The sequence below is a fragment of the Calidris pugnax genome, unplaced genomic scaffold (genome assembly GCF_001431845.1).
Source record: "Calidris pugnax isolate Ruff unplaced genomic scaffold, ASM143184v1 scaffold24, whole genome shotgun sequence".
NCBI classification, from domain to species: Eukaryota; Metazoa; Chordata; class Aves; order Charadriiformes; family Scolopacidae; genus Calidris; species Calidris pugnax.
The window spans coordinates 2,506,949-2,533,147 of NW_015090922.1; the positions used below are offsets into that span (position 1 = coordinate 2,506,949).

Sequence of the window (26,199 nt, forward strand, 5' to 3'; positions counted from 1 at the left end):
GCCCGGCGGCAGCCGCGGGGACGCGGGGCGCCCCTCAGACCCCCATCTCCGCCGGCGAGGACTGATCCGTGCTCCCCGTTTTTTCAGGGGAGAGGCCCCTCCGCTCTGCCCGGGCGGGCTGCGGCTCCCCCGGCCTTCCCCTCCCTGACTCATCCCGCTACCGCCGCGGCCTGGCGAGCTTGCGGCCGGCGCCAGCCGCCTCCTCAGCGGCCGCAGCGAGGGCGGGGGGGGGGGTCCCGAGGGGCCGTGTGGGCGCTGCCGCCTCAGCGGGGCCGCCTCTCAAACGGGCCGCGTTGCCGCCGGCGCTGGGGGTGCCTTTAACAACCCGCCCGCGTAACTCAAGGAAGGAGAGAAAATTCTCGGCCTGTAAGGCCGGGCCTTGCCGGGGCGCTGAGGGGGAACAAGAGCTCCTTCACCGTTCCCCGCAGCAGCGAGGAGGAGCTGGACTGCGAGGAGCGGGGCGGTGAGGCCTCAGCCGCTCCACGTCCCTTCCCCCCCTCTGCCTTTCAGCGTGTGTGCCCAGGTTTGGCTGCCCGTGAGATTTCTGTTCCTCTCAGCTGCTGGCACAACCTTGCCCAGAAGCCACCGCAGGCAGCTCAGCAGCCCCACCAACTTGCTTTCTTGAGACTGGAAACAGAAACAGCATCTTTCACTAGCTCTTTAAAATTAACCACTCTTTCTTTTCCAAGATGCGTGGTTGCAAGGACTAGCTATCACTTGTCCAAAATCTAAATTTCTATAAGCTGCCTTCAACAACAAACCACAACTCAAAACGCCTGTGGCAAGGTCTTTGTTTTCTTCACTTTTTATGGTAAGATATTTTAAGAACTTACTTATTTGACAAACTCCTTCTGTAAGCACTAAACTCCATTTAACCTGCGACTGTTTCTCATGTAATATTGACTGCAGGCAGTTCAGTTACAAAGATTACTTTATGTATAAGCTGAATGACTGTTTGCTTGGAATTTTAGTTGTCCATAAATCCACTCAAATTAAAATACTCTAAATCAAGAATAGTGATAAAAACAACAGAGGAAGTTATCACAAATTAAATTATACCTTATCTATTAACATAATAGGAATATCTCAAGGTTTACGATAATTCTTTTAAAATGTATTAGTAACAATGAACAAAAAAGGCTAATGCCTACCAACTTCTAAAGGCCCTTATACGCAACCATGCAGATATAAGGGAAATATAACCCCTACTTGAAAATGCTTGCAATCTAAAGTAATGGACGAAGCACAGGGTCTATAAAACAACAGCTTCGCAATTATTTTTGTTTACATGCATTTTTAATCTGTGCATATTAGGATGTGAATCAGACGTGAAAAGGGGAGCTAGTAGAGGAGAGATGGGAAAGTTTATTCATAGCTTCTACCTCCTTAGTCAGACGATCTGAATTTTGTAGCCTTTATGAGGACTGGTGCAGCGTAAGAGGTAAAATAGATATTTAGATTTCATCAAGGCATTTTGTCCTTGCAAGGGCTGTTCAGTTTTACTTTTTTACTTTACTTTTACTTCGTTGGCCGCTTCACAATAAACCAGGAAGTGCTTTTGAGTTACCAGCGAAGAAGCAGACTGCAAAATGGCCAGGATCACAAGCGTTTCACTCAACTGCCCTCCAAACAGCATACGTAACATTTCTGGAAAATGTTCCCATCTTGTAGTAGATCAAATATTAGCACTGCTATCCATCACTGTGCTAAAGACCTTCTTGTCCATGGGAAGGATCCTGGCCAAAGAGTGAACTGCTGATAAGAAAGGTTAGAGCTGTCGCCAGGAGCACTGGAAGAGAGAGAAACAGTAGCAAGAGCTCAGCATGCACAGGCAGGTTTACAACACTGCCCATGTATACAGACTCGTAAATGGTGACAAGTTTCAGCAATTAAATATTTGCTGAAATTAAATAGAAGTATTTAATAGGTTAATTAAATAGAAGATCCCAGATTTATAAACGAAATATCCCACAGAAGCTAAACAATGCTTCAACAACTGAGAAAAATATTTAATAGGAAGGTTTGGGAAAATTTAATTGCCCAAGTGTCCTGGAGTGCAAAGTGTTTTTTCCTGTTTAACCACTGAGTCAGTCTGGTTTAAGCAGTCCATAGAGCAAACCCAGATTTATTAGGTCTTCAGCAAGCTAACAGGTTTTCTCTCTGACATTTTCCCTTCCGAAGACAAAGAGTAACCAGCACACGTTCAGCTGGCACAAAGCTAGAACAAAAAAATCCGGGAGCGTTCACTTACACGGAAAGCAGAGCTGGCAGCGCATCCCCGTCCAACCAGGAAGGCGAGATCCAGTAAGCACAGCTCTGCCGGAGCAGAGAGCTCAGGGACAAGTGAGCTGGTCCAGGCAAAGGACAAAGCAGCACAGGAACAGAACTGGAGAGTTATCAAGATAGTTGACCGCTAGCAGACGTGGTGCTATAAAATACTCCAAACTGAATTTACTTACGAATGAAAGACCAATCTATGGCTGCAATTTGCCGGTTACCTTCTTAAAACCACCAGGAACATCAAGAAAACAAGTTGTCCTTTCCTGTCTGAAGACATCTTTAACTGCATCCTACGTCATCCTATTTTCAAGAGGCTCTTGATGTTGAAAATTCCTTTGGCAGTTTTAGTGCTTCCCACAATTAACTGTTGGAAGATCTCAGTAGGAACAAATTCAGTTTCTGTTCAATATAGTCTTACTTTTTATGTTAAAAAATTATGTGAAGGCATTGTTGTGACATTAATGAACTATTGCCTCAGTGGTTTCAAGCTATTAAGAAGCTAAGTATAAGACACTTTACTTCTGCATCGTCTTTCAAGCCTGAGCTGTTTGCCTTCAGCCCTTGCTGCAAGTACTAAAACCAAACACTGGCTGCAAATAAAATGATTTGTCATGTCACACTGTAAACTACATCTCAGTCTCCCTGGATTGAGGTTCTCCTTCGAACAAATTATACAATCACTGATCACTACTAACTGTACTTTTTGAGGCTGATATACCAACTCAGGTAAACTTGCATTTGCCTTTATAGCCAAAAGTGATTTAGTTTTCCTTCAGACTATTTATCAATTTGTGCATATATTGCAAAATGCATCCTTTTTTATTTAGTAAGGGACACTGGCATCAATAGTTAACATTCCAGCTATTTTCTCTAAGCTAATAGTTCATTCTGTTAGTCTGAGAGCCATCTGATACCAAGGTCTCCCTCCCTAGGAAGTAAACCCCAAATAGCAGTGTACCTTTGTTGTGGCACTTCTCAGAGCTTGTAACCATCCCCCCCCACCCCTTAAGTTTTGGGGGCCTTAACCAATTTTACTACACTTGGTAGCACACAAGGGATCAGGATGCACCTGTGAACTCACAGCATGTGATGCTTCCTGGAGTTGGAGGTTCCAAGTTGGCACCATTCATGGAGAGTTTCACATAACAATAGGCTGTTGTTCTTTCCAGCTCAGTTTATACACAGCTAGAGATTCATCAACATATCAATGTTACTCTTGAATAACCTGGAACTATTGGTATATTGTCAGGTGGGGAAATGAATAAAGAAACTAAAGTGAAAGAGATGTACAAATAAACCTTTTCAGTAAATGCAATTCACAGGTTTATACTTGTTTATAAGTATTTAACCACAAATATCTGGTAATTAGACCATTACATTAATTTGTCATCATGAATGACCATTAAATGAATTTGTATCAAATGATACACAGTAATTGTAGCTACCATGCTGACCCTTTGATTCAAAATTATTTTTTAAAAGATAAAGTATACGCCAGTATTTTTAAACTGAACAGCAGGTATCTATCTTAAAGAGATCTTTAACATTAAAAAGTTCTCAACCATGGAAGACCAGTAATAGCAAACGCTCCTGTAACAGTTTAACCTTTCCCCCAGATAACTTTTTATCTTTTCCTTGATGCTTTTCTTAAGAAACATGCCTTTTTAAAAAAAGATTCAAACTCCCCAACAAGTTTATTTGAAAATTAAATGTCTGCCAAAAATTAGGCATTTGCAATGTTACTTCTGATATGAGCTAATACCATTATATATGGTATTTGTACAAAGTTCCAAAAATATACAGATGAGGAAAAAAATTTAAAAAAAAAAATCACTGTAGACAACTCTGAGGTTGTTAAAGTGACCAGAGAGACTGAACAGTGCAAGACATGCTTTTCCAGTTACAAGCTCAAAACAGAAGTGCAAAAGAAATTAAAGCTTTGTCTGAAGTGATTGACCTTTTAGGTTAAGGAAAGCTTAGAATATCGTCATCAGTGTTACAGAGAAAATTCCATCCCACCCCACCCCCAACACGTACACACAAAATAGTTTTAAGTTTTTCCATAATACAGCGTTTTGTTCAAATGATGTCCCCCTGAGCTGGGTTATTGTGGGGACAATTTGCTACGTACTAGATGTTGGCCTATGAATTGAGCGATGTGTAGGCAGCTTCTCCATTCTCCAGCTTTGACTAACGCTCCCTGATTTTACAGGCAGTTAAAAATCAGCAGAGAGCCTGGGCTCAGACTCTCCCATGACTGGAGGAGCACCTCACTGGAAGGATACTCCCGAGACCAAGGACCAGGCTGTGTGGGGGTCAAGACTGGATAGAAGGCCCTTCCTTGTGAGTTTACAAAAATATATAGCCAATACTGTAGCTTAAGAAGTCAGTTTTACTTGTTACAGAGATTCCCAAAAAGTATTAGCTACTTTTCAGACATTCCAGACAAGGTCACTTGTAACAAAAAAAAAAAAAAAGGTCAAGTTCTCTAAATCAAGATTTTAGAAGTGGATCTTTCCTTCAAGTGAACAGGACATCTGTTTTTACGCTTAACTTTTTAGTCAGTTAAGACTGAATTTATTTAAGATTTTATGTGAACATATGCATAAACACAAATAAGTTTACTTTAAACACATCTGCACAGAAAAAAAAAAAGATTAACCTTTCAAAACGTAACAGAGCAGGTCTGGTTAGTATGTAACTATTGCAAATCTGAAAGATTCTGTGCATTAGGCCGACCCATACAGAAAGCAGGGGGGAAAGTCTCCATGAAAGAAAATAACTGTTCGAGTCTAAGTGGTGTTTTGAAGAGCCAGCAGACTATAAGGGACACTGTGAAGCTAGTCACAGTATCCCAACGAGCAGACCTGCTTGGGCTACTGAAGCAGTGTATCCTCCTGAAGGCGTCGTTTTTCTCCCAAGTTATTTTCTGTTCCGAAGGCGTTTAGATTTCCTAGGACAGTCTGTGGCTTCCACCGCCTTCCTCCGTTTCCCAGAAGACTGTTCATTTGAGCCAGAACTTGAAGAATTTCCTACTGTGCTCTCCATCACCTCCCGCAGCTTGCGTTCCAGCTCCGCCAACCGGGCGTTCTGTTCCCCTATGATTTGGGTTTGCTCTAGCAGTTTCTGGTCTTGATCTTGGAGCTGTTTCTGCTGCTCTTGCACTTTGACGCGAAGCTCCGAGATTTCCCGCTTCAGCGCCGTCAGGCCCGTGCCATTGGTTTTGACTTGCTGCTGGAGTTTGGTGATGTCCTGCCTTAGAGGGTTCTGCTTGGAGAACAGCTGCATCGTTGTCAGCGCTGCAGAAGTTCCTGGAACTTCAGAGAAAACTTGGATTAATCCTCTGCAACTTTCAAGACAGAGGCAGAAACTGTGTCCCACTTCTCCTATTTTGCTTATTCCCCACTCCCCAAACACGAATCCAAATTCTGGCTGCAAGTTATGTGAACATGGAAACAGATTTACAGCCATTTAAGTGTCTAACAAGAGCGTAGGGTATCTCAGAGCACAATTATTTCAATTTAAAAATAGATTTCCAGTAGTCCAGAAAACAGCTCATTGTTCAGTTTCTGTATATAAGCCCCCCTCCTTTTGCTGTATTGAAAATTATGAAGACAGATTATATTGTCATCTAGACTTAGTGTCACAGATTCTAAGCCAAAAATCCACATGTCTATAAATTACTTATTATGTATTAGTTGCATCAAATCTATTCCAATAGAGCAGTACAATTCTGCTGTAGACAGCTAAAGTTCTAAAATTTTGTGGTTTGGGGCTTAACAAGGTATTTCAGTTTAACTTACTTTTTAGAGGAGAGGAATTTATTTTCCATGCTTCTTTAGACTCACTCTTCCTAAGTACTAAAACCATACTGGAATTTGAGCTTGGGACTGTTGATTTTAATAAAGTTCCTGCAAATCAAGGAGACTAACAGCTACTGTATCATTTCTTTCACTTTTTCGATCATAAAAGATATCTATCACTTCTTCTACTTCTATTACTTCACTCTTCTAGTAACTTACTCTGTGCATGTAAGATGCAACTTTTAATTGCTACGAAGACAGAACAGTCTGGAACACTCTAGAATAATCATAATCCTCCTATTTTATTTTATTCCCTTAAAGATGCCAGCACAGCTACAGTTATATGACACTAAAGGTTGCCATTAGATAGGTTATGCTCCTCCCTCAGCACAAACCAGGCATTTTTATGCCACAAAGTCTTGGCCTTGAAAATACAACTGACATCTACTATGGTTTTGGGCAATGCTTCCTTAAATTGAGGTATAATTAACATGATACAATTAAGAGGCGGTACACACACTTATGACTAAAAGGATGGATGGGACATACTAGAAACAACAAGCAGCTCTTACAGTTAGGCCTATGTTTTTTGCTTAAGATGTCATTTTTTTTTAATTATTTTTATTAAGCTTCCCTGTCAGAGAGTTAATTTCAGAGTTCCCAGGAAGTATAAAGATGGTGAGCACAAGGAAAACACTACAGTTCTCCTCACCTTTTGCTTTTGGCCATTATATGAGGCAACTGCCTTAGACCACATGAGTTGGTTCACTTCTGGAAAGTCTGACAGATTGTACTAGTTTAATTGGTTATTTATAGACTCTTATCTTAATTGCCTTTTCACTATTACACATAAGTATTTGACTCCTTAGCGTATACATTAGTGCCCCAAGAAGGTAAAAAAGCCCATCCAAGTATGGTCTAGCTCTCTGTGGGCTACAGCAGCTTACGCTGATTCATTTGCTGATTGTCCTAAAAATAAAAGGCATCAAGTTGTTGTCTCACGTGCCAAGTTTCAACCAAGTGCAACGATAAAGTCTCTTTCATTGGTGGCACAAAAGCATCTGTTTAATGAATACACACTATGCATAATTCTAACATACATTCAAGTGACTGTTCTTTTGGTAGTACAAAGGCTCCTTAAATTCCAAAGGAAATGAATTTCAGTTCACATTCTTAAGAAACAAGTATCATCAATATTTATGTAATAAAGCTTGCATTTAAGGGAGGGAGCTTAAAAAAGACACAGTGCTGTGATTTTTTACAGAAGAACTAAATAAAACTTAACTATACGTTGGAATTAATACCTGGGGCAGTTCCTAGCAGACGTCCCGATACATCTGACCCAGGTATCTTTCTTTTCAGTACTGGAACAATCTTCTCATCAAAATATTCCATAGCCATGGAGGAAATGTCCCTTAGTTCTTGAAGAACTTCATGAGCTCTCTGAGGAGCTCTTGTAGAGTTTACATACCTTAGCACACGATAAATTTCATCTATTACCTAAAACATTTAAGAAGAATTAAGATTTTCTGGTAAGGCAAGATTATTTCAAATCATTGTGGAAGTGCTGGCATATTCAGGGGCTTTTACTACAATAACTATCGCATACCACTGTCTCCTTTAGTTCTAGAGCCACTATGTGAAACACAGTGCTGTTTGTGATAGATCAAGTGAAGAGCTTCTCTGATCTGTCACAGCAGCCCTCTTCAGACTTGTGAAATAATGCTCATTGTGTGAAATTTTGTTTTACTGCATTCATGCTATATACTCTATCCTCAGCAGAGCATAATCATTTCTTTTTGGAGAACCTGAAGCAAAATACACTAAAGCCACACCAGGTACTAGGCGTCCGAAACACATGAATGGAACAGCAAGAATTATTGTTACATCAGTCTGAAGAGCTGTAAATATTTACACCCAAAATACTGCAAATTCAGATTAAGTCCAAAATGTATTCATTTCTAAATTGTCAACCCACTACTGACAGAGAACACAAGTGCTCTCTTAACAGGTTTGACAAACAAGCTCTTTGGTGAGGAGAGATGAAAGGCGTCCTGCCCATCTATGAATTACAGTCTGAGGCAGGGCAGGGTAGGAGCACTGGGCTCTCACTACTGACATGGGTAAAATGCCCAGGGTTAAGAAGGGCTGAAGAATCTCCTGAAGGACACAAAATTAGAATCATAGGTGCCACAATACAGGTGCAATCTTCTGTTTTAATCAAGGAAGCTCAGCTAAAAAGCTGCAAACGCTAAGCAAGACTGAAGTGTCTTATCACACAGCAAGCTTATGAAAGACTTCTCTAATTGTACCCACATTACATCCTGTTAGCAACAACATCCCAAAAAAAAAAAAAAAAAAAAACACTTTTCCCCTCCCCCCTCCCCCACAAAGGGAGCTGTTTTCTCATGGTAGCGTAGATCAAACAGGTCTTGTGATTTGGGAAAGTATAAGAATTTGTACAAAAGTAAAGGTCACAACCAAAAAAAAAAAAAAAAAAAAAGCAGCTTTCTCCTGCCACCTTCCACACAAAATCTCACAGCAGTGCTCTGCTATCACCAGGAAACCTCACATGGTTTGCTGAACCTCAAATCAGGATTCATATATTCTAACACAAATTCACTTTGTGACAATTCTGTGGCAGCTTCATTCAAAGGAAGTTTCCTGTGGGGAGCAGGGCAGGTGTGGGGGAAACCACAGGCTGAAGTGAACACCGAGCCTTCAATCTGCTTGACCAAAATAGGATTTCCTGGTGAGTTGTTAACTGCTGAAAGAGCAGCAGCACTAACAAGCTCATAGAGCAAGTAAATAATTAAAAAAAAAAAAAACTTCTTAGCTGTTACACCACAATACAAACAAGGTCATTGTGACTCAGTGGCCGCAAAAAATGGCTGGCAAGCTCACTCGCCCAACTCCAGCACACCCCACTTCTGGGCTGCGTATTGCCTTTCTATCTACTGTTCCAAAAAGGAAGGTAACATTTCTTTCAAGTATTCCATTTATTATGTGAGCATCAAGGACTTCAGTTTATTTGACTTTATATTACATTTCTTAAAATACGTGGTATATATAAAAATATAATAAAGTCAAATAAGCATAAATATACTAATCTATAATGATTTAATTTAAAATTAAATATCAAGTCAACAAGAAATCAAGTTACCTCTTCAAGATAAAAGCCACATTTCACTCCACCAGCCTATCCAACCCTGCTGAATGTAAAACTGCCTGCCATGCTTCACCTGAACCCAACAGCTGACTTTTCCATCCATTCCACTGCGACTCAGTTCTCTGCCCATGAAAAGTTAATACCAACCTCCTCACATGGAAAGATCAATGAATAGAGCATTAGCCTAATGTTCCCACACCTGGTTTCAACCCTGAGCTGTCCCACTCTTCCTCACATCATGACTTTGATCTACATTTAAAATTAATTCCACCTACTGTACAAAAATATGCCATCCACTGTAACACTGAACAGTGCCTCCACATACTAAGTATCTTAATTCAATTAATGTGAAGTACTCAAACGCTTAAGAAAGGTGCCTAAAATCTTCCTGATTGAGTGCTTAGTGCTATACATAGTCTAAACTACTACATCTTCTGACGACCTGGCCCCAGCTGTTTCCAACAATTAAAATTCACAATTAAACCCTACACATCCCATGTTTTTTGTAAAAGATTGTATAGGATGTATATGCCACAAGTCAAACATGGGAATTAAGAGAGAATCTAAGAGAAAATGGAAACGAAGTTTAAAATAATTCATATTTAGATATATTCTGGTTCATTCATTTCACACTGCCTATTACAGCAGAATATTGGCTTGTGTGTTTGTTTCCAAGTATCTGAAACATAGTTTCACTACGTATTCTATAAATATATAGATTTGTCTGGGCTGACCCAGGTTAAGTTGCACAATCTTTTTTTTTTTTTTTTTTAAACACAGACATAACATACATTCACATAACATAGACTACGTTTTACCTTTCCAGGTATGAAGCAGCAGAGATTGGAATCCACATACTTCATGAAAGTCATATTTAAGAGCGAGAGTCTCGTTTCTACAGCAGCAAGGATGTCTGCGTGACGAGCTAATGAATGGTTTCTTCTTTCTGACTCCCGTCTAGAAGACAGACCATTAAGATTTAACAATGAGTCAACAAAATGAAACTGGAACAATCGCTTCAAGGTAATTTCACCCTCAAAACCCCCTGAGGTTTGAAAATGTAACCACTAACATTAGTTTTGTCTTTATGGAAAAAACCTGATCTAGATTGAGAAACCAGCTCAATGCTATGGTAATAGCATACTACACTTTCTTAAACAAAGTTTGTTCTGTAAATAATTACTACATCTTATATGATCCATAAACTTTGTAAGTAATTTAGGACTATTTAAAAACAAGCTTTCAGTACTCACTAGCAATAGACACCGAGTCTGTGAATATTTTTATTCCCCCCATATACCTACAGTTAGTACTTCCATGTAATTGTCTTAAGTTTAATATATTATTAGTGTGTTGTGGTTTCAGTTGGGATAAGTAACTTTTTTTACTAGCAGCTGGCATAGTGCTATGTTTTGGTTTTGGGATGGGAAATAATATCGATAGCGCACTCACGTTTTTAGTTGCTGCTAAGGAGTCAAGAAACTAGCTTCCAGTAACACATGTCAAACTCCCCTCTCCTTCCCCTGTTTAATTTCTGGTACTGAAAAACCTTGCTTTTTTGTTTTTTAAAGCAGTCTCATAGAAAAATCATCAGTAAAGGCAGGCAGTCTTGAAAAGGAATGGTATTATTCATTCCTAGAAGTCCTTGTTTGATTTGCCAGAAGAGTTGAGTAATACAGGACCCACTCTTCTCTGTTTAAAATACCAGAGACTCTCCCATATTCCAGTTCCTAGTATAAGATAACTTACATTCATCCACACCATTATCTTTTAATTAGATCTTAAGTTCATGGTGCTTTGGGGGAAAAAAAAAAAGAATGAAATAAAACCAAACATGACTCAAGTTTTCAAGACATATAAGCAGAATTAACCAGCAAGAAATTCCTTTTCAATATTCTGCCTACAAGAATCTAGCACATTGAAGTTTAACTACAGATGTAACTGTTACGTACCTTGGAAGCTGAGCTTTAACTTGCTTTTGACACAAGTTGTGGTATCTTTCCACTTTCAAAAATCCCTGATTTAGCATTCGCTGGCAAACCAAGTCCATTCGCTTACAAACCTGTATTTAAGCAAAAAGAAAACCTTAAGGCTCAGTTAAGGCCACAAGTCACTTTCACTATTATCTCATCCATACTTGCTGGGTAGTAAGAGATTCTCTTATCAGTTTTTGCTCCATTTCAAGAAGCGGAAACTGCAGTTGAGTTTAAGGCATCACCATCTCTAACAATGATCACAATACTAGAAAAAGCAGCAGCTATGTTCTACACACCTCACAGATTCATCTCCTGGTATTGCCTGACAGAAGACACTAAGCTGAATGCCACCCATATATAAGCAGATCAATTAAAATCAGAGGAAATTATAAGTTGCAAATGCCTGTGCCTGCCTTTTAACTTGGTCTCCAGAGTGATTCTGGTAGATCAAGTTCATATTTTGTAGTCTTAAAAAAAGATGCCTTTACAAACAAGAAATCTTTCAGCATTTAAGGCTTATGTTTATGAAGACAGCCACAGTTAAATTTAAAAACTTATGCAGTACAGTGCACATGAAATAAGATTCCTATTTGTATATATATAAAAAAAGCCTTTTCTTCTCTGTTTAACAGATTCCTTTATTTGCGATGTTGGATACCAATAGCCTCAATTTCTTCCACAGTTTTAGGGAGAAAGGTCATTAATAGCTGCAGAAGACAGAATAAACTGCTAAATTGAAACCTTCTCAACTAACTAGTTACACGACAAAGCCAACTCATACAAAAGTTTAAAGCAATTGCAATTCAGTTCTGAGGATGCAAGAGCTTAGTGAACCAGCTGCCCTTTGAAATTGTTTTGGGGTTTGGGTTTTTTTGTACTTTAAGTGAACAACTCCCACTATGACCCCACTTTCCAATGAATTGACTTTGCTTTTTTTTAAAAAAAATACCCCTCCATACATTAAAAAAAAATTCCCTCCATACATTATTCATCTCATAACTTTTGAAGTCTATGAACAGTCCTTCCCTCCATACATTATTCATCTCATAACTTTTGAAGTCTATGTAAATTTATACCTTGAAGAAGAAGATTCTCGCTTCTAGAAAAGCCTGCAATTATTTTCTGTTTGCATGGAAGGCACTACTTCAAGAAGTTCTACTTTCTACAAGTCTTCCTCTAGTTCGAGCTAGTTTAACTTCTGTAAGAACTGATCATTTTTAAACAAGTCTGTATTAACAGACCATTAAGCAACTGCCATCAAGCTGTCAGTGCTCCTTCATACTAGGTCTTCCTTGTGAACAGTCAAAGGAGAAGAATGACAGGATAACAACAGAGGTACAGCCTCACTCTCCCCCACGTTCACTGGATCAGCTAAATTATTTCCAGCATATAAAAAAATAACACCGGCCCTTCAACTACAGGAAGGAGGAAATTGTCATGTTTTTTATAAGACATTAGCTGCATTAGTGATACCTAAGTCTGATGCCTTTTTTGAGTACAAGACCTGTAGTTCTAATGCTACCAAACCCCTGAACTAGGCCCTGGTACCTGCCCAAGGGCAGTGTTAGCTCTGCAATTAATTCAGCACAAGAGAAAACCAACCCTAGACACATCATTAGCTGCAATTTCAGAGGAAGCACAAAAAGAGCGATTTTAAGTATGTGTACACTGACCCCTACTGGCACCGAGGGCCTTTCGCACGTACAAGAGAGCAGGTTGCAATGGATAACACTACATTTCTTAAACACGGGATTTTTTTAAATCTTACTCATTTGCTTACACTACACAGCACAAAGAATTATTTCCTTCCATTTCCAGACATTACCCATATTTATTCCAATAATCAGTCTGCAACCCAAACACCAAACAGGTAACAGGTACCACCAGAAAACAGAAGTGTTTGCCTGCAATTAATTTTACAAATCACCTCTTAATTCTCAGCTGGCTCCTGATGTCACTATTTAAACCATCCAGCACCTGAAGTTACAGGAATAATATACTTCTTTTAGACTGCACAGTCAGCAGTCTTATGGAAAGTAGCGTTATTACACTTTTAATCGTTCATATTACTCCAAGACAGTTTGATACTAGCTACTCAATGGACTTCAATATTTTTCTATTCAAAGAAAGCAAAAAATTAAATTTGCTCATACTTGTATTTGCAAATTTTTGTGAATATTTTCTAACTCTAGCCATAAAGCTGAAAAAGTTCTGTTAAATGTCACATCCAACCAGACACTGTGTTCAAATTCCAGTGTCAGAAAGTTACTCCAAGTCCCTGTGAAAAGCAGAATGAAAAGGTGGGTGCTTCTTGGCATCCTGACTTATATGCCCTAACAGCTTCTATGAAAGAACTAATTTTTCACTTCATTTGTAAACAGACTAAATTAACATGATCTACTTAGACGACTACTAACAGCTTCCCTTTCCTCAAGCCTGTCTTACTTCCGCCAAGCTGCACTAACAGATAACCAGTATCAAAGATAGGATATTTTTCTCTATATATATCTCTCTCTATTTAGATTCAATACATGTTCTTTTCCTTAGAGGCTGTGCAGACACCATGTTTCATAATGCCTTTCCAGGGTAAAGTATAAAAAAGTGACAAAATGTTGATGACTTCAGCAAGAAGCTTTAAAATAGAAATGCCTGTAAACACAGATTTACTGAAATTGTGGGAAGATTAAATCTGCTGTCCAAAGGCTCTCAGTCCTTCTTTGTGCTGTGCAGAAAACAAGCACGAGTTTGCTGCAGAATCAAAGACACTTCTGACGTGTGTCAGAATCAAAGATAACCCTCTCCTCAGATTGTTCATGGAAGGAGGCTATGGACTGTTTGTTTTCAATCACACTTGCTGTAGTAACAGTCTGAATGAAGTGCATTTCCAAGCTTAGACATTGGGCATTGGGAAGTGCATTCTTTCACTTAGATGAGCAAAAAGAATTTAATTATTATCCTGCTCAGGTAGAGATTCCAGAGCTGCTGTAAGTTATCAAAAAAAAAAAAAATCACAGTAAAAGAAGTCTTCAAAAGCTAGAAGATAAGGCAGCTCCCAGATCAGCATGCATACCCAGCTGCAGCTTGTCCAGAATGTTACAGCTTCAGACATAATGATCTTGGAGTTTTCTGTGTTTCTCTTATGATGACATATCAGAGGAAATAGATGAAGTAAATACTCAAAAGGGCTGAAAGCAAAATGCTGCTGCTTTTCCTGTCATTCACTGTAAGAACCAAGATCTGCACTAAGGCATAATTTCAAACACAATTGCATTCTGAATACCTATTGTTTTGCCTCCATTACTTTAGATCTACTTCACTGCTTAACCAGTAGGTGCTTCATTTATGCTTTTAAATGCAGTAACACCAGGAACAGCAAAAAGCATTATGCTCAGGAAAGCAAGGACTTCTTTGCACAATGAGGGGCCCCTGGTCCTGCCTTGCCTGATGGCAACCATCAAAAGCTGGAAACATTCTTTACCTCATCCTTTGGTGACAGAAAAAGACTTACATTATGCTCTATATAAACAATACAGGTTCCTATCTCTATTTTAATCTGAAAACTTGCTGATGCTCTATATCCTCCCACTCTTCCAACCCCCTAGTCTGTCTTCTTGCACACACTCTAGCTCCAATACCAGTTCCACTCAAAGATTTTTATTTGTTTCTGTTGGATCAGTGAGCTATGACGTTCCAGAAAAAGACATAAGGATATTTACTTCAATGCTGGGATCCAGAGAATGCAAAGTGATCAGTTTAATGAATCCACATTTTGTGTCTACATGTGTATGATCAAACTTTGTTTAGGTTAATTGACGTTCTGGATCGTACCTTCCTACCTTCCTCAAGATGCTTTATCTGAAAGACTGCCACATTCTAAGGGGTTAATGAGGCTGCTTTTGGGCACTGTAATATGCATTTAATCCCTGTAATTCAATTAACATGGTCCTGCAATGCATCTTTAGTAGAATACTACTCATTATAAGATACACCCATTCATCTTTGATAAGCAGCTCAAGTCAGCTCTCAGAAAGAAAAATTTCCTGTTTGTGCTAGACAGATCTTAGAGCAGGAATATACAAATGTCTTCCAAGACCACTTGTAGCCCTTAAAAATCTGAATGTGATGAAATTTCACTATAAATTTGACTAGGCATTGTTACTTTAAAAGGCTACCTTAATTCTCCATCAACAGCATCTGGAGTTATGGAAAACATCCAGTCTCTTCCCTTCTGTTTAGGGCCTTCAGTGAATCTCCAAAAGAACACTTTTAGTTCTGACTGGCCATCCAAAAGACCCAGGTCATCAATCTTATGTGGTTATGAGCCACAGTTCTGACCAGGTCAAACCAAGCAGGCTTTGGTTCTTTACATTAGTGCTGTTTAACAAAACCAAGTGTACTTTCTTTTCAGAGGAACACATGTAACACCTTCTGATGTGCTTAAGGGAACAGTAGGGAATTTGATTGAGATTCTTCTCAGCTGTCACTGACTCAAAAATTAAAAATAGGGAAAGACAAACTGAATAGTTTCCTTCATTTTACAACTAGAATTGTTTCATGTGTGTGCCAAAGTTGGTATTTATCCAGCCTGGTTATGTATATTTCTGAAAATTCTGAAAGGGAGAGTGTTCTTTCAGAAAAATGAACTTGTAGGTGCTATGTAAGAGAGTGTAAGAAGTAAAATGTAACACTTCTAAGTAGCATGGACAGTTAAATAGCTGGTCTCGTCCTTACTCCACCATCTTTCCTACTCCCAACTCCCACTGCTGCCAAACCACTGCTTACAAACATTAACTTCACCCTACAAAAAGAAAAAAAAACCCTCTGTTGCCCAGTGATAGCTCCCACAGGTACTACCATTTGTAAAAGGGGACAGGAAAGTCACAGCTGAGGGCTGTGCCTGGCATTGTGGTACAGACCACGCACACCCAGCGTGCCCAAACAGCGTATGCACTTCTCCTCCCTTCATTCAGGCTCTAAGTACTCAAAAGCAGAGGCTGCAACCCAAAGAGAGAGGCAGTACTACATCTTCCTCACAGAAGCAGGAGACATCTTTAGTGGATTGACAGCCTGCTAGAAATATTTAGGTACTGGTGTACTCAGTGCAGTACGAAAGAACAGATTTTCTGCTTGAAGAGCTTCCAGTTTAAAGTTACAGTCAGGATGCCACACTTCGTGCTGCTGATCCAGGACACACACAGCCCAATTTTCTGCAGAAAGATGCTTGCAATATTACCCAGTTTAGGCTAATAGAGTTCTTAAAATAGAAACAGTACAGCACATGCAAGTTTACTGAGGGTTACATAAGCTATGCATTAATTCCCTCACTATTATTCCATTTAGGACCTCATAAGAAATTCAGTAAGAGAGCAGCTTATCGTATTATGTCATGGTGTACATCAGGCTCTTATGCAGGCCGTTAAAGATTGATATGCGCTGGTCTCCTCACCCACAGCTGCGTTTTAGTTTGGCATTATAAACTTTGGAGGCAGAGGTAATATCTTTTATTAGACCTACTCCTATGACTGGGAGAAGCAGGCAGCCCTGCAGGCAGGCAAGGGCCGCCTCCTTACGTTTTCCTTTTCACCCCAGGTTTATTTCTAGATAGAGCAGGGTCCTTGGAGCAGCAGGCTCACCATTTCCTACACTTGTAGCCTTACGGCCTATAAGTCAAATAAATACCCACGTGAGACACAATGGACCGGTCCCCCAAGGAGACCAGTCATTAGGAGAAATAAGCCTTCAGCAGCCCAGTAATTTCTTATAGAGGGCGAAGGGAATGAAAGAAGCCAGAGATGGCAGGAGACCTTGAGGGAGGCGCACACCGACATGCCCGTCCCCGAGGCTCGGAGGCGGTTGGGGAGACGGGAGCCAGCCCCATCCCACCCCATCCCGCCCCTTCCCCGCCGAGGGCACCGCCGGCACCTCCCCACCTCCTCCCACCGCCGCTCCCGCCCCGGGGCCCGGCCGGCCAGGCGGGCTTCACCCTGGCGGGTCCCGGTCCCGGTCGCAGCAGGGCTCCTCGCTCGCTCGTCCACCCGCTCTCCCCTCCCCAGCCCCTACCAGGCGGAGCTGGCTGGTCTCATCGTAGGACAGGAAGCTGAGGATGCTCTCGATCGCCACGATGGGCAGCCCCATGAGCGTGTTGCTCTGAGGCGGCGGCTCCAAGGGCGCCAGAGCCTCGGGAGACTCCGAAACCGGGGGCGGGGAGAGCCGCGCCGAACCCAGGGCGCCGCCTTCCCCCTCCGACAGGACCCGCTCCTCCGGCGCAGCCATCTTGGAAGCCGTCCTTCCTCCACTGAGGGGAGGGGGGAGCGAACCTTCCTATGACGGCACTTCCGCCTCGATTGTAACGGATGGGGCGCCCCGCCCCTCCCGGCCGCTAGGAGGTGGCAGAGCACGGCCAACGTGAGGGGGCGGCTCATGGGGGCCCTGAGGTGAGGTGGGGCCTGCTGGAAATAGGCCCCCACAAGGGCTGGGCACCCCACCAGGGGCAGATTTAAACCAAGCCGAACAAATCAATCTGCCCCACCATGTGCTATGAAGACATGGGGCTGGCTGGTGGTGGATGTAGTGGAGGATAGAAGCACAAAGGCATTGGGATGTATGGGGCAATATGGGTGCCTCGGCCTGGTGTGTGTCTCACACGAGGAACATGAGTCAAACACCGCTGGTTGAGGTGGGAAGTGGTCCCCTCGGCTCCCTACACCAGCAGTCTGGCCCCACACAGCTGGTTTTATTGCATGCTGGGTCGTTGCAAAGCTACAGGACTTCTATGTTCCGCTCTGGGGAAGGAGACACAGGAGTGAGGCAGTCAAGGAAGCTGCAGAAGCTCACAGGGATGTAGGCCATCCTGAGCTGGAAGGGACCCACAAGGATCATCCAGACCTGCTCCTGGCTCCACACAGGGCAATCTAAAAGTTAAACTTTATGTATATATCCAAATTCCAAATACTTCTGGAATACTGACTGGCTTGGGGTGTGACCCCTTCCCTGAGGAGCCCATTCCTCTGCCAGATCACCTTCTCCATGAAGAACTTTTCACTAATGTCCAACCTGCACTTCCCCTGAGGCAGCTTGATGCTATCCCCTGAGTCCTGTGGCTGGACACTAGACAAGAAAGGTCAGCACCTCCCTTTCTACATTCCCTTCTGAGGAAACTGCATGAGAAGGACCTCCAAGAACTTTGCCACGGTTGTTGCTCAGGAGTACAGCAGTTCAAATTTAATCTTGGTCTTTCTTCAGATAGACAGATGAGCACCCCACTTTTGTGTCCAGCCTGGGCCTACTTCTCCTGGGTCATGACGTGCAGCGGAGCCAGGATGAGCTGATGTTGCTGAGGAGGCCAAAAAAACCCACCTCTGCTCCTTTATTTGCTTCTAATCCTGTATATTATGAATGTTTTTTGGATGTAATAGCCAGGGGCAGGAAAGGCATGGAACCAAGGGCTGTTTCTAGAACATTCCCTGGTGCTTCTCAGCGTGGTCACGGACACTTACACCATAGTTTCACAATGATTTTAGCCTGATGGAACTTGACACAGCCATTGAAAAGCATGGTACCAGTCTCCTCTCTGCTTTCAGCTGCTGCTGCTGCTTTTTTCACATCAGTAGCACTGAGTGCGTGTGCTCGACTGGGGAACTGGTGCTACTGAAGACAATTGCCGGAGAAAATCGGTAGGTGCATACCAGAAGTGACGGTGGCAAAGCGTATGGGAAAAAGCCATAAAATATTTGGAGAGAATGGGGCCATGCATCCCAGTACCTGCACCAGGGTAGCACAGCTTAAAATATTACAGGACTAAAGCATTAGCTTTAGTACATTTTTTTTCAGCTGTGCTTCTTGTCTTTGAAGGTTTATCTTAACCCATTTCTTTCATGTGCAACTTCCTTCTTTCCTTGGAAACTCACCTGGGACTTCTTTCTTAAAAGAAAAAAATTTCAACTGGAAAAGAATTAACTTGGGAGCAGGGCAGATACAAGGGTAAACCTTTATGTGTGTCATCCTAATGGCACTCCAAAAATGTGCACTGAAATTAATATTTCCTTTTTGGGAGCAGAACACTGTGTGCCTTGCACGGATTTGGAAGTGTTTTGCTCCCCCTGCCCCTCAACTCATCAATGCTGCTGTAAAATGATCTGGCTGTCTTGGAACAAGGGTTTCATTCTTGTGCATAATTTTAGGATCTGATCTCCTTTCACATGCACAGTCAGCAGTTTAAAACACACTCCAGAGAATTCTTTATAAACTTGTGACTTGGCACGTGAAGTTTGGGCTGGCAGTCCATTAATGTTTCAAAAGCAAGTGGTTTTTTCATCCTACTTAAGCATATATAATTTAAGATAGTTTCAAGAACACTTTTTTGTTTTGTTGTATAATTTGAACAACTAGAGTTTTTAAGATACAGCCTTATGTTTAATAAATATGAGCTGTATGTTCTATATGTTCATTATATAACTAGAATACAGTAATGATATTCTCAGTATGTTTGATGTTATTAACTACAACTATATAAATAGATTTATAGTTATTAAGTCTGCTCTAGTAAGCCAATTCTGCTGCCTTCCAGGTTCTGATTCACATCCTTCCCCCATGAATCTTGTGTCATTTTTCTGAGTGTGCATCGCTTTGCATTGATTTGCAAAAGCGCAGACTGCACGCGCTTTCACAAAATCCCCATCACAGACTCTCTGGTGGCTCAACTTTTCATTTACTGTAGGATGGTGTGAAGCCAGACAACTTGATAATAGTTCCTGAAAGGAATGATAGAAAGTTATGTAGAGTCTATTGCATCTCAAGTAACAGGCAAGCACTATAGTCAATATTTACAGCTAATGCAGGATACATGCCTTGTTTGCCTTATTTGGGTTACTACTCAATGCTTGTAAGATATAAAAAATATTGAAATAGCCTTAGTTTTGATTACACCATGTTAGAATGATAAGTGTAGTTGGAATGAAGTTTTTTGGAAACCTCTCAATGACTCACAAGAAAGATATTAGGGGATTTTGATGCCTCTGTAGTTTGGACTAGGACTGTACAGTTTAAAGGGAAGGCTACTTGGGACGAGGGTATCTGCAAAAATTTTTTGTCATAAGTCTTTGTAAAATCTCATTACTTGTCTTAAAATTTTTCAGTGAAATTCTGAGATGTATCTATACTGAACAGATTCAATCTCTCAGCTTACTATGTTCTTACAAGGCTGTTTGTATATCCTGCTCCCAACTGATTTGAGCGTGGTCTGTTGAGGACAGCAGGGACCGTGAAGTTTTACTGAAAGTACATAGAATATTTTGTTTGGGCTTTATCTGGGGACGAGCAACACCAAGAGGTGTGATAAAGGAGAAGGAGCCTGGCTCAAATACAGGGAAAGTTGTAAATATCAAATGTGAGAAAGAAGAAGAAACTCGGGGAAGAGAAAGAAAGAGTGAGAAGCAGGAGCTAACAAGCAGACATCTGGGAAGACAGGATGGGGGAAAGAAATGTAGCAGCAGAAACTGGGGGGAGGTGTGTAACTAGGTCAAGAACTGCTGTGTTAATGTGGAATATAAGAGCAGAGAGGAGTAATGTGCTCAAAAACTGAGGATAAGAGCAGAAGTTGGGTGGGAGGAGAACAGATTTGTTTTATTAAGTTAGTGTAATCAATAGAAAAATAGGAAGTGCCTTTCCACATGGCATGTTTTCTTCTTTGGGGCAGCAGCTTTTTGCTCACTTTATGGATATTAAGGGTTTTTTTTTAAGAGATGCTAAATTTGAAAGAAGTCTGGTATATTCACAGGGGCATATTTTCATTCAGGCTCCTGGAAAGCCATACTGAAATTTCCTTTTAAAATGTTCTTAACAAGTGTAGACAGGAGTGTATATTTGCACAGATTCATGTTTAGCTGCTGAGACTTTTCATCCGTTAATAGGTAGCTTACTATGTATTGTTGTGTGGAGTCATAGCTTCAGATAGGAATGTAATCCCAGTGTAATTAAATCAGTATAAATATTTAAATGGACCTTTCATAGTTTAACCAGTTTTGGGCTCAGCAGTGCTACATACTGCATAAAAAGCTGGTTGAGAAATCACCTCTAAAGCCTACATTTACCTCAGAATTTATATGTAATACTGTACATGAGGTATCTGATAGTAATTATAAGCTGAATTTGAGAGGCAGAAGAGTGTGATGCTCCCTGGGAAATGAGAGGAAGTGGTGAAAGGAGAACAGGTAGAAGATACGATGAAAGAAAATCTCTGTTGATGTTTCTCAGGTAAAAGTACGGGGACCAGATGACTCCTGAGCAGCTTTTGCAGGCTAGGTATCTTGCAGAGTCAAGCTTTCATCAAATATAGTTTTCTGTTTAAAATTTAAAAAAAAAAAAAAAAGCTTAACTAAAAGTATTTTCAATTTCATGAGAAAGTAAGGGTTTGTGGACGTGTAATATATTTATGAGGTAAACTGAGGTACTTAGGAGATAAAAAGCTTAAGGGTTCAGAAAAATAACCTAATTACCTTTCTATTTTCTTGGAGTCAAAATACCTTCCCTGGAGGAAAACTGGGGGATCAAGTACTGGAGGGCATGTTATCTTGGTCAGGTTACATGTCCTCCCACAGCTGTGCTCAGAAGTAAAAAGTGAAAAAGCTTTTACAACGAAAAAGGTGGTTTTAATTAGATGACATGACTTGCTAATTCTCTATATTATTTTCTTGTAGGATGTTTGCAAATTGTAGGACAGACAATCGGGTTCTGCTATAGGGAAGGCCTCCGTTTTGCTGCTGGTTACCTTGATATAAGTTCTAAGGAATTCTTTTGATTTTAGTATATTACCATATATTTACACTATGCTAAAGAGAACTGGGTGCATGCCTTGTTTGCCTTATTTGGGTTACTACTCAATGCTTGTAAGATATAAAAAATATTGAAATAGCCTTAGTTTTGATTACACCATGTTAGAATGATAAGTGTAGTTGGAATGAAGTTTTTTGGAAACCTCTCAATGACTCACAAGAAAGATATTAGGGGATTTTGATGCCTCTGTAGTTTGGACTAGGACTGTACAGTTTAAAGGGAAGGCTACTTGGGACGAGGGTATCTGCAAAAATTTTTTGTCATAAGTCTTTGTAAAATCTCATTACTTGTCTTAAAAATTTTCAGTGAAATTCTGAGATGTATCTGTACTGAACAGATTCAACCTCTCAGCTTACTATGTTCTTATAAGGCAGTTTGTATATCCTGCTCCCATTTGTATATCCTGCTCCCAACTGATTTGAGCGTGGTCTGTTGAGGACAGCAGGGACCGTGAAGTTTTACTGAAAGTACATAGAATATTTTGTTTGGGCTTTATCTGGGGACGAGCAACACCAAGAGGTGTGATAAAGGAGAAGGAGCCTGGCTCAAATACAGGGAAAGTTGTAAATATCAAATGTGAGAAAGAAGAAGAAACTCGGGGAAGAGAAAGAAAAAGAGTGAGAAGCAGGAGCTAACAAGCAGACATCTGGGAAGACAGGATGGGGGAAAGAAATCTAGCAGCAGAAACTGGGGGGAGGTGTGTAACTAGGTCAAGAACTGCTGTGTTAATGTGGAATATAAGAGCAGAGAGGAGTAATGTGCTCAAAAACTGAGGATAAGAGCAGAAGTTGGGTGGGAGGAGAACAGATTTGTTTTATTAAGTTAGTGTAATCAATAGAAAAATAGGAAGTGCCTTTCCACATGGCATGTTTTCTTCTTTGGGGCAGCAGCTTTTTGCTCACTTTATGGATATTAAGGGTTTTTTTTTAAGAGATGCTAAATTTGAAAGAAGTCTGGTATATTCACAGGGGCATATTTTCATTCAGGCTCCTGGAAAGCCATACTGAAATTTCCTTTTAAAATGTTCTTAACAAGTGTAGACAGGAGTGTATATTTGCACAGATTCATGTTTAGCTGCTGAGACTTTTCATCCGTTAATAGGTAGCTTACTATGTATTGTTGTGTGGAGTCATAGCTTCAGATAGGAATGTAATCCCAGTGTAATTAAATCAGTATAAATATTTAAATGGACCTTTCATAGTTTAACCAGTTTTGGGCTCAGCAGTGCTACATACTGCATAAAAAGCTGGTTGAGAAATCACCTCTAAAGCCTACATTTACCTCAGAATTTATATGTAATACTGTACATGAGGTATCTGATAGTAATTATAAGCTGAATTTGAGAGGCAGAAGAGTGTGATGCTCCCTGGGAAATGAGAGGAAGTGGTGAAAGGAGAACAGGTAGAAGATACGATGAAAGAAAATCTCTGTTGATGTTTCTCAGGTAAAAGTACGGGGACCAGATGACTCCTGAGCAGCTTTTGCAGGCTAGGTATCTTGCAGAGTCAAGCTTTCATCAAATATAGTTTTCTGTTTAAAATTTAAAAAAAAAAAAAAAAGCTTAACTAAAAGTATTTTCAATTTCATGAGAAAGTAAGGGTTTGTGGACGTGTAATATATTTATGAGGTAAACTGAGGTACTTAGGAGATAAAAAGCTTAAGGGTTCAGAAAAATAACCTAATAACCTTTCTATTTTCTTGGAGTCAAAATACCTTCCCTGGAGGAAAACTGGGGGATCAAGTACTGGAGGGCATGTTATCTTGGTCAGGTTACATGTCCTCCCACAGCTGTGCTCAGAAGTAAAAAGTGAAAAAGCTTTTACAACGAAAAAGGTGGTTTTAATTAGATGACATGACTTGCTAATTCTCTATATTATTTTCTTGTAGGATGTTTGCAAATTGTAGGACAGACAATCAGGTTCTGCTATAGGGAAGGCCTCAGTTTTGCTGCTGGTTACCTTGATATAAGTTCTAAGGAATTCTTTTGATTTTAGTATATTACCATATATTTACACTATGCTAAAGAGAACTCGGTGAAGATATCAGTAACGTCTCCCTGTGTCTCATCAATCCAGCTGAGTAAAACACCACTGACATGAAAAACTGCACCAATAATGTTAATGTATAAAAAAAAGACCACTCCCAAAGTGTCTGTTATCACTTGTAGAGCATGTACCTGTGTCTGCCAGGGTTATCTAAAGCAGAGTTTGATTTTCCCAACTCCTTGATGGGGCTGGGTGAGCGGCTGCAGCAGACACGGCTTTCTCACATTGCTGTAATTGCCTTAAACAGACATTTTTCTTCTGTCAGGGCCTGTGCTGAGATAAATTGATAGGATAAATCCAGAGAGAGTCTAGTGAATGTAATTTAGTTATTGAGAGGAACGGCAGCTGTGTATGATGCATACAAGCCACTGATTTGTCCCAGCCTACATTTAGTTAGGACTAATGGAAAAGGAAGTTTATTTCTCCCCTCTTTAAGGCACTGTGCAGATTTGCTTTAGTTGCCTGGTTGTTAAATTATCTGTGGGGAAAAAAAAAAAAGTATCTGAATTTAAATTACATGGGAAAGAATTTTTTTGAGTGAGGAAATCAGAATTTTCTTCTAGCAAGTGACTTGAGAAGTTGGAGAAGCTTTAGTTTACTGAAATGAAATAATTCCTGGTTGATCTGGAATAAATGGAAGACATTTGTTTACTGTGAGTGATGCTTGCATACAGTGGTATTAATGTCACTTTCCACTTTTATAGAATTATCCTTTGAAATGGATTATCCTTTGATAATTATCAGTTTACAAACTGAATAGGTTGCAGCAAACTTGATGCAGATTTCTGAGGTAATTTCTGAGTGCTGCTGTTGCTGGGTAATTGTTAGCTTAATGAGTGATGGGATTGAGTATGTGCTTTGCGCGGTGGGTGCACACGTGACTCTCACAACTTAGATTATGAGATTAGTTTACAGAGAGGATGCAAGTTAAGCAAGAAATATGTTTTAATTAACTTTGAGTCTGATTCTTTGTTGTCTCCTGTAGTTGCTTACATGTATTACCAGTTCATATTAGCAGTGACCAACAAAGTTTATATTCACTTTGAGCAGAAGTAAGCGCTTTCACAAAGCAAGAGACTGAGTGCTTCTGAGTGAGGTAAATGTGATTCAGCTGTTCCTCGTGTTGGGAAAATTTCCTTTTTGTTTGAGCTGTGGCACAGGAATGTGACAGAATACAATTTTGGTTTAGATTTTAAATCAGCATCAGCTGTGTATGAATAAGGTCATATAGGTCACAACCAAAATGGACTTCATCTGGCAAGAAAACATACCTTTCAACAAAACACAGACCATTCAAGCAGGGGCCTGATGATGTTCTTCGTTAAGCATGCACCAATGTGATAAACTCCCTGGAGGGGATTACAGCTGAAGAGAGTTCTTTCAGTTGCCAGACACAGATGTTTTAGAGAGAGAAGTAGCTTTTCACCAGGAGGAAGGTGTATCTATTATATCACTTCTCAACGCCGAAGAAAACCTTTACGCTGAAAGGATTGTACTTGACAGAAGTTGTAGCAAGCCACTGTCTCAATTAAAAATCTACATCTGCTAAATGCTTCTTGGTGGAGTCTTCTGAAAGTTGCATAGAGCAAATGCTTTTGCTTTGGAAGCAGCCACTGGGCTAATGTGGGACGTCCCAGCTGATGTGGTTAGCAGATTCCTTTAACGATTTAATGAGTCTCAGCTGCAGACTTTGGAACTAGCGAAGGACTTCTTTTCCATCTGGGAGGTAGGCTCAGTCCTTGCTTCATGTTTTCCCCAAAACTGTTCCTGTGGCAAGGTCTGCTATCTGATGTTTTTGAAACTAATTGAATAGTAAAAACACAACGTTAAGAAGTGAAAATGAATCTACCAACCATTAGAGGACAGCGGGTGGATTAACGCAACTATATGAAAGTGCTGAAAGTGGAAACCCAGTGCTTTTCTGTAGCTATTTCTCTTCTTTGTGAGGAAATTTGACATCGCTGCCTAGTTGAGGCCTTTGCTTTGAGTTGCTGTCTGGAAAAGCCTTATCTTGAGATGAATCCCAGCTGTACAAATTAAGTGCCAGAAGTTCAACATTGCTGGAAAGAATTCGGACCTGTGAAGCTGCTGGCCCC

The 26,199-nt window shown here is 40.6% G+C and overlaps 2 protein-coding genes across 2 annotated transcripts in view; both read right to left on the minus strand.

The window, feature by feature from the left end:
* The window catches only part of DEGS1 (delta(4)-desaturase, sphingolipid 1), a 14,511-nt gene extending 9,317 nt beyond the window's left edge, over positions 1 to 5,194 (minus strand). Inside the window, 3 exon segments of the mRNA XM_014950463.1 lie at positions 162 to 390; positions 2,166 to 2,218; positions 4,953 to 5,194. Of these exon segments, the coding sequence (XP_014805949.1) occupies positions 162 to 390; positions 2,166 to 2,218; positions 4,953 to 5,050 (380 nt within the window). The 5' untranslated portion in view covers positions 5,051 to 5,194.
* Positions 3,942 to 17,516, minus strand: FBXO28 (F-box protein 28). The gene is made up of 5 exons (XM_014950625.1): positions 17,289 to 17,516; positions 11,205 to 11,314; positions 10,071 to 10,209; positions 7,388 to 7,583; positions 3,942 to 5,597 (listed from the first exon to the last, which is right to left on the minus strand). The coding sequence occupies exons 1-5, from the start codon at positions 17,499 to 17,501 to the stop codon at positions 5,203 to 5,205; spliced, it is 1,053 nt and encodes a 350-aa protein (XP_014806111.1). The 5' UTR covers positions 17,502 to 17,516; the 3' UTR covers positions 3,942 to 5,202.
* Between the last annotated feature and the right edge of the window lie 8,683 nt (positions 17,517 to 26,199).

Coding starts and splice junctions, on each gene's coding strand:
- FBXO28 (XM_014950625.1), bottom strand. CDS start 17,501: ATGGCTGCGCCGGAGGAGCGGGTCCTGTCGGAGGGGGAAGGCGGCGCC. Junction 10,210..11,204: donor GTTAAAGCTCAGCTTCCAAG/GTACGTAACAGT, acceptor TCTGTCTTCTAG/ACGGGAGTCAGAAAGAAGAA. Junction 5,598..7,387: donor TCTGCTAGGAACTGCCCCAG/GTATTAATTCCA, acceptor TTTTCTCTGAAG/TTCCAGGAACTTCTGCAGCG.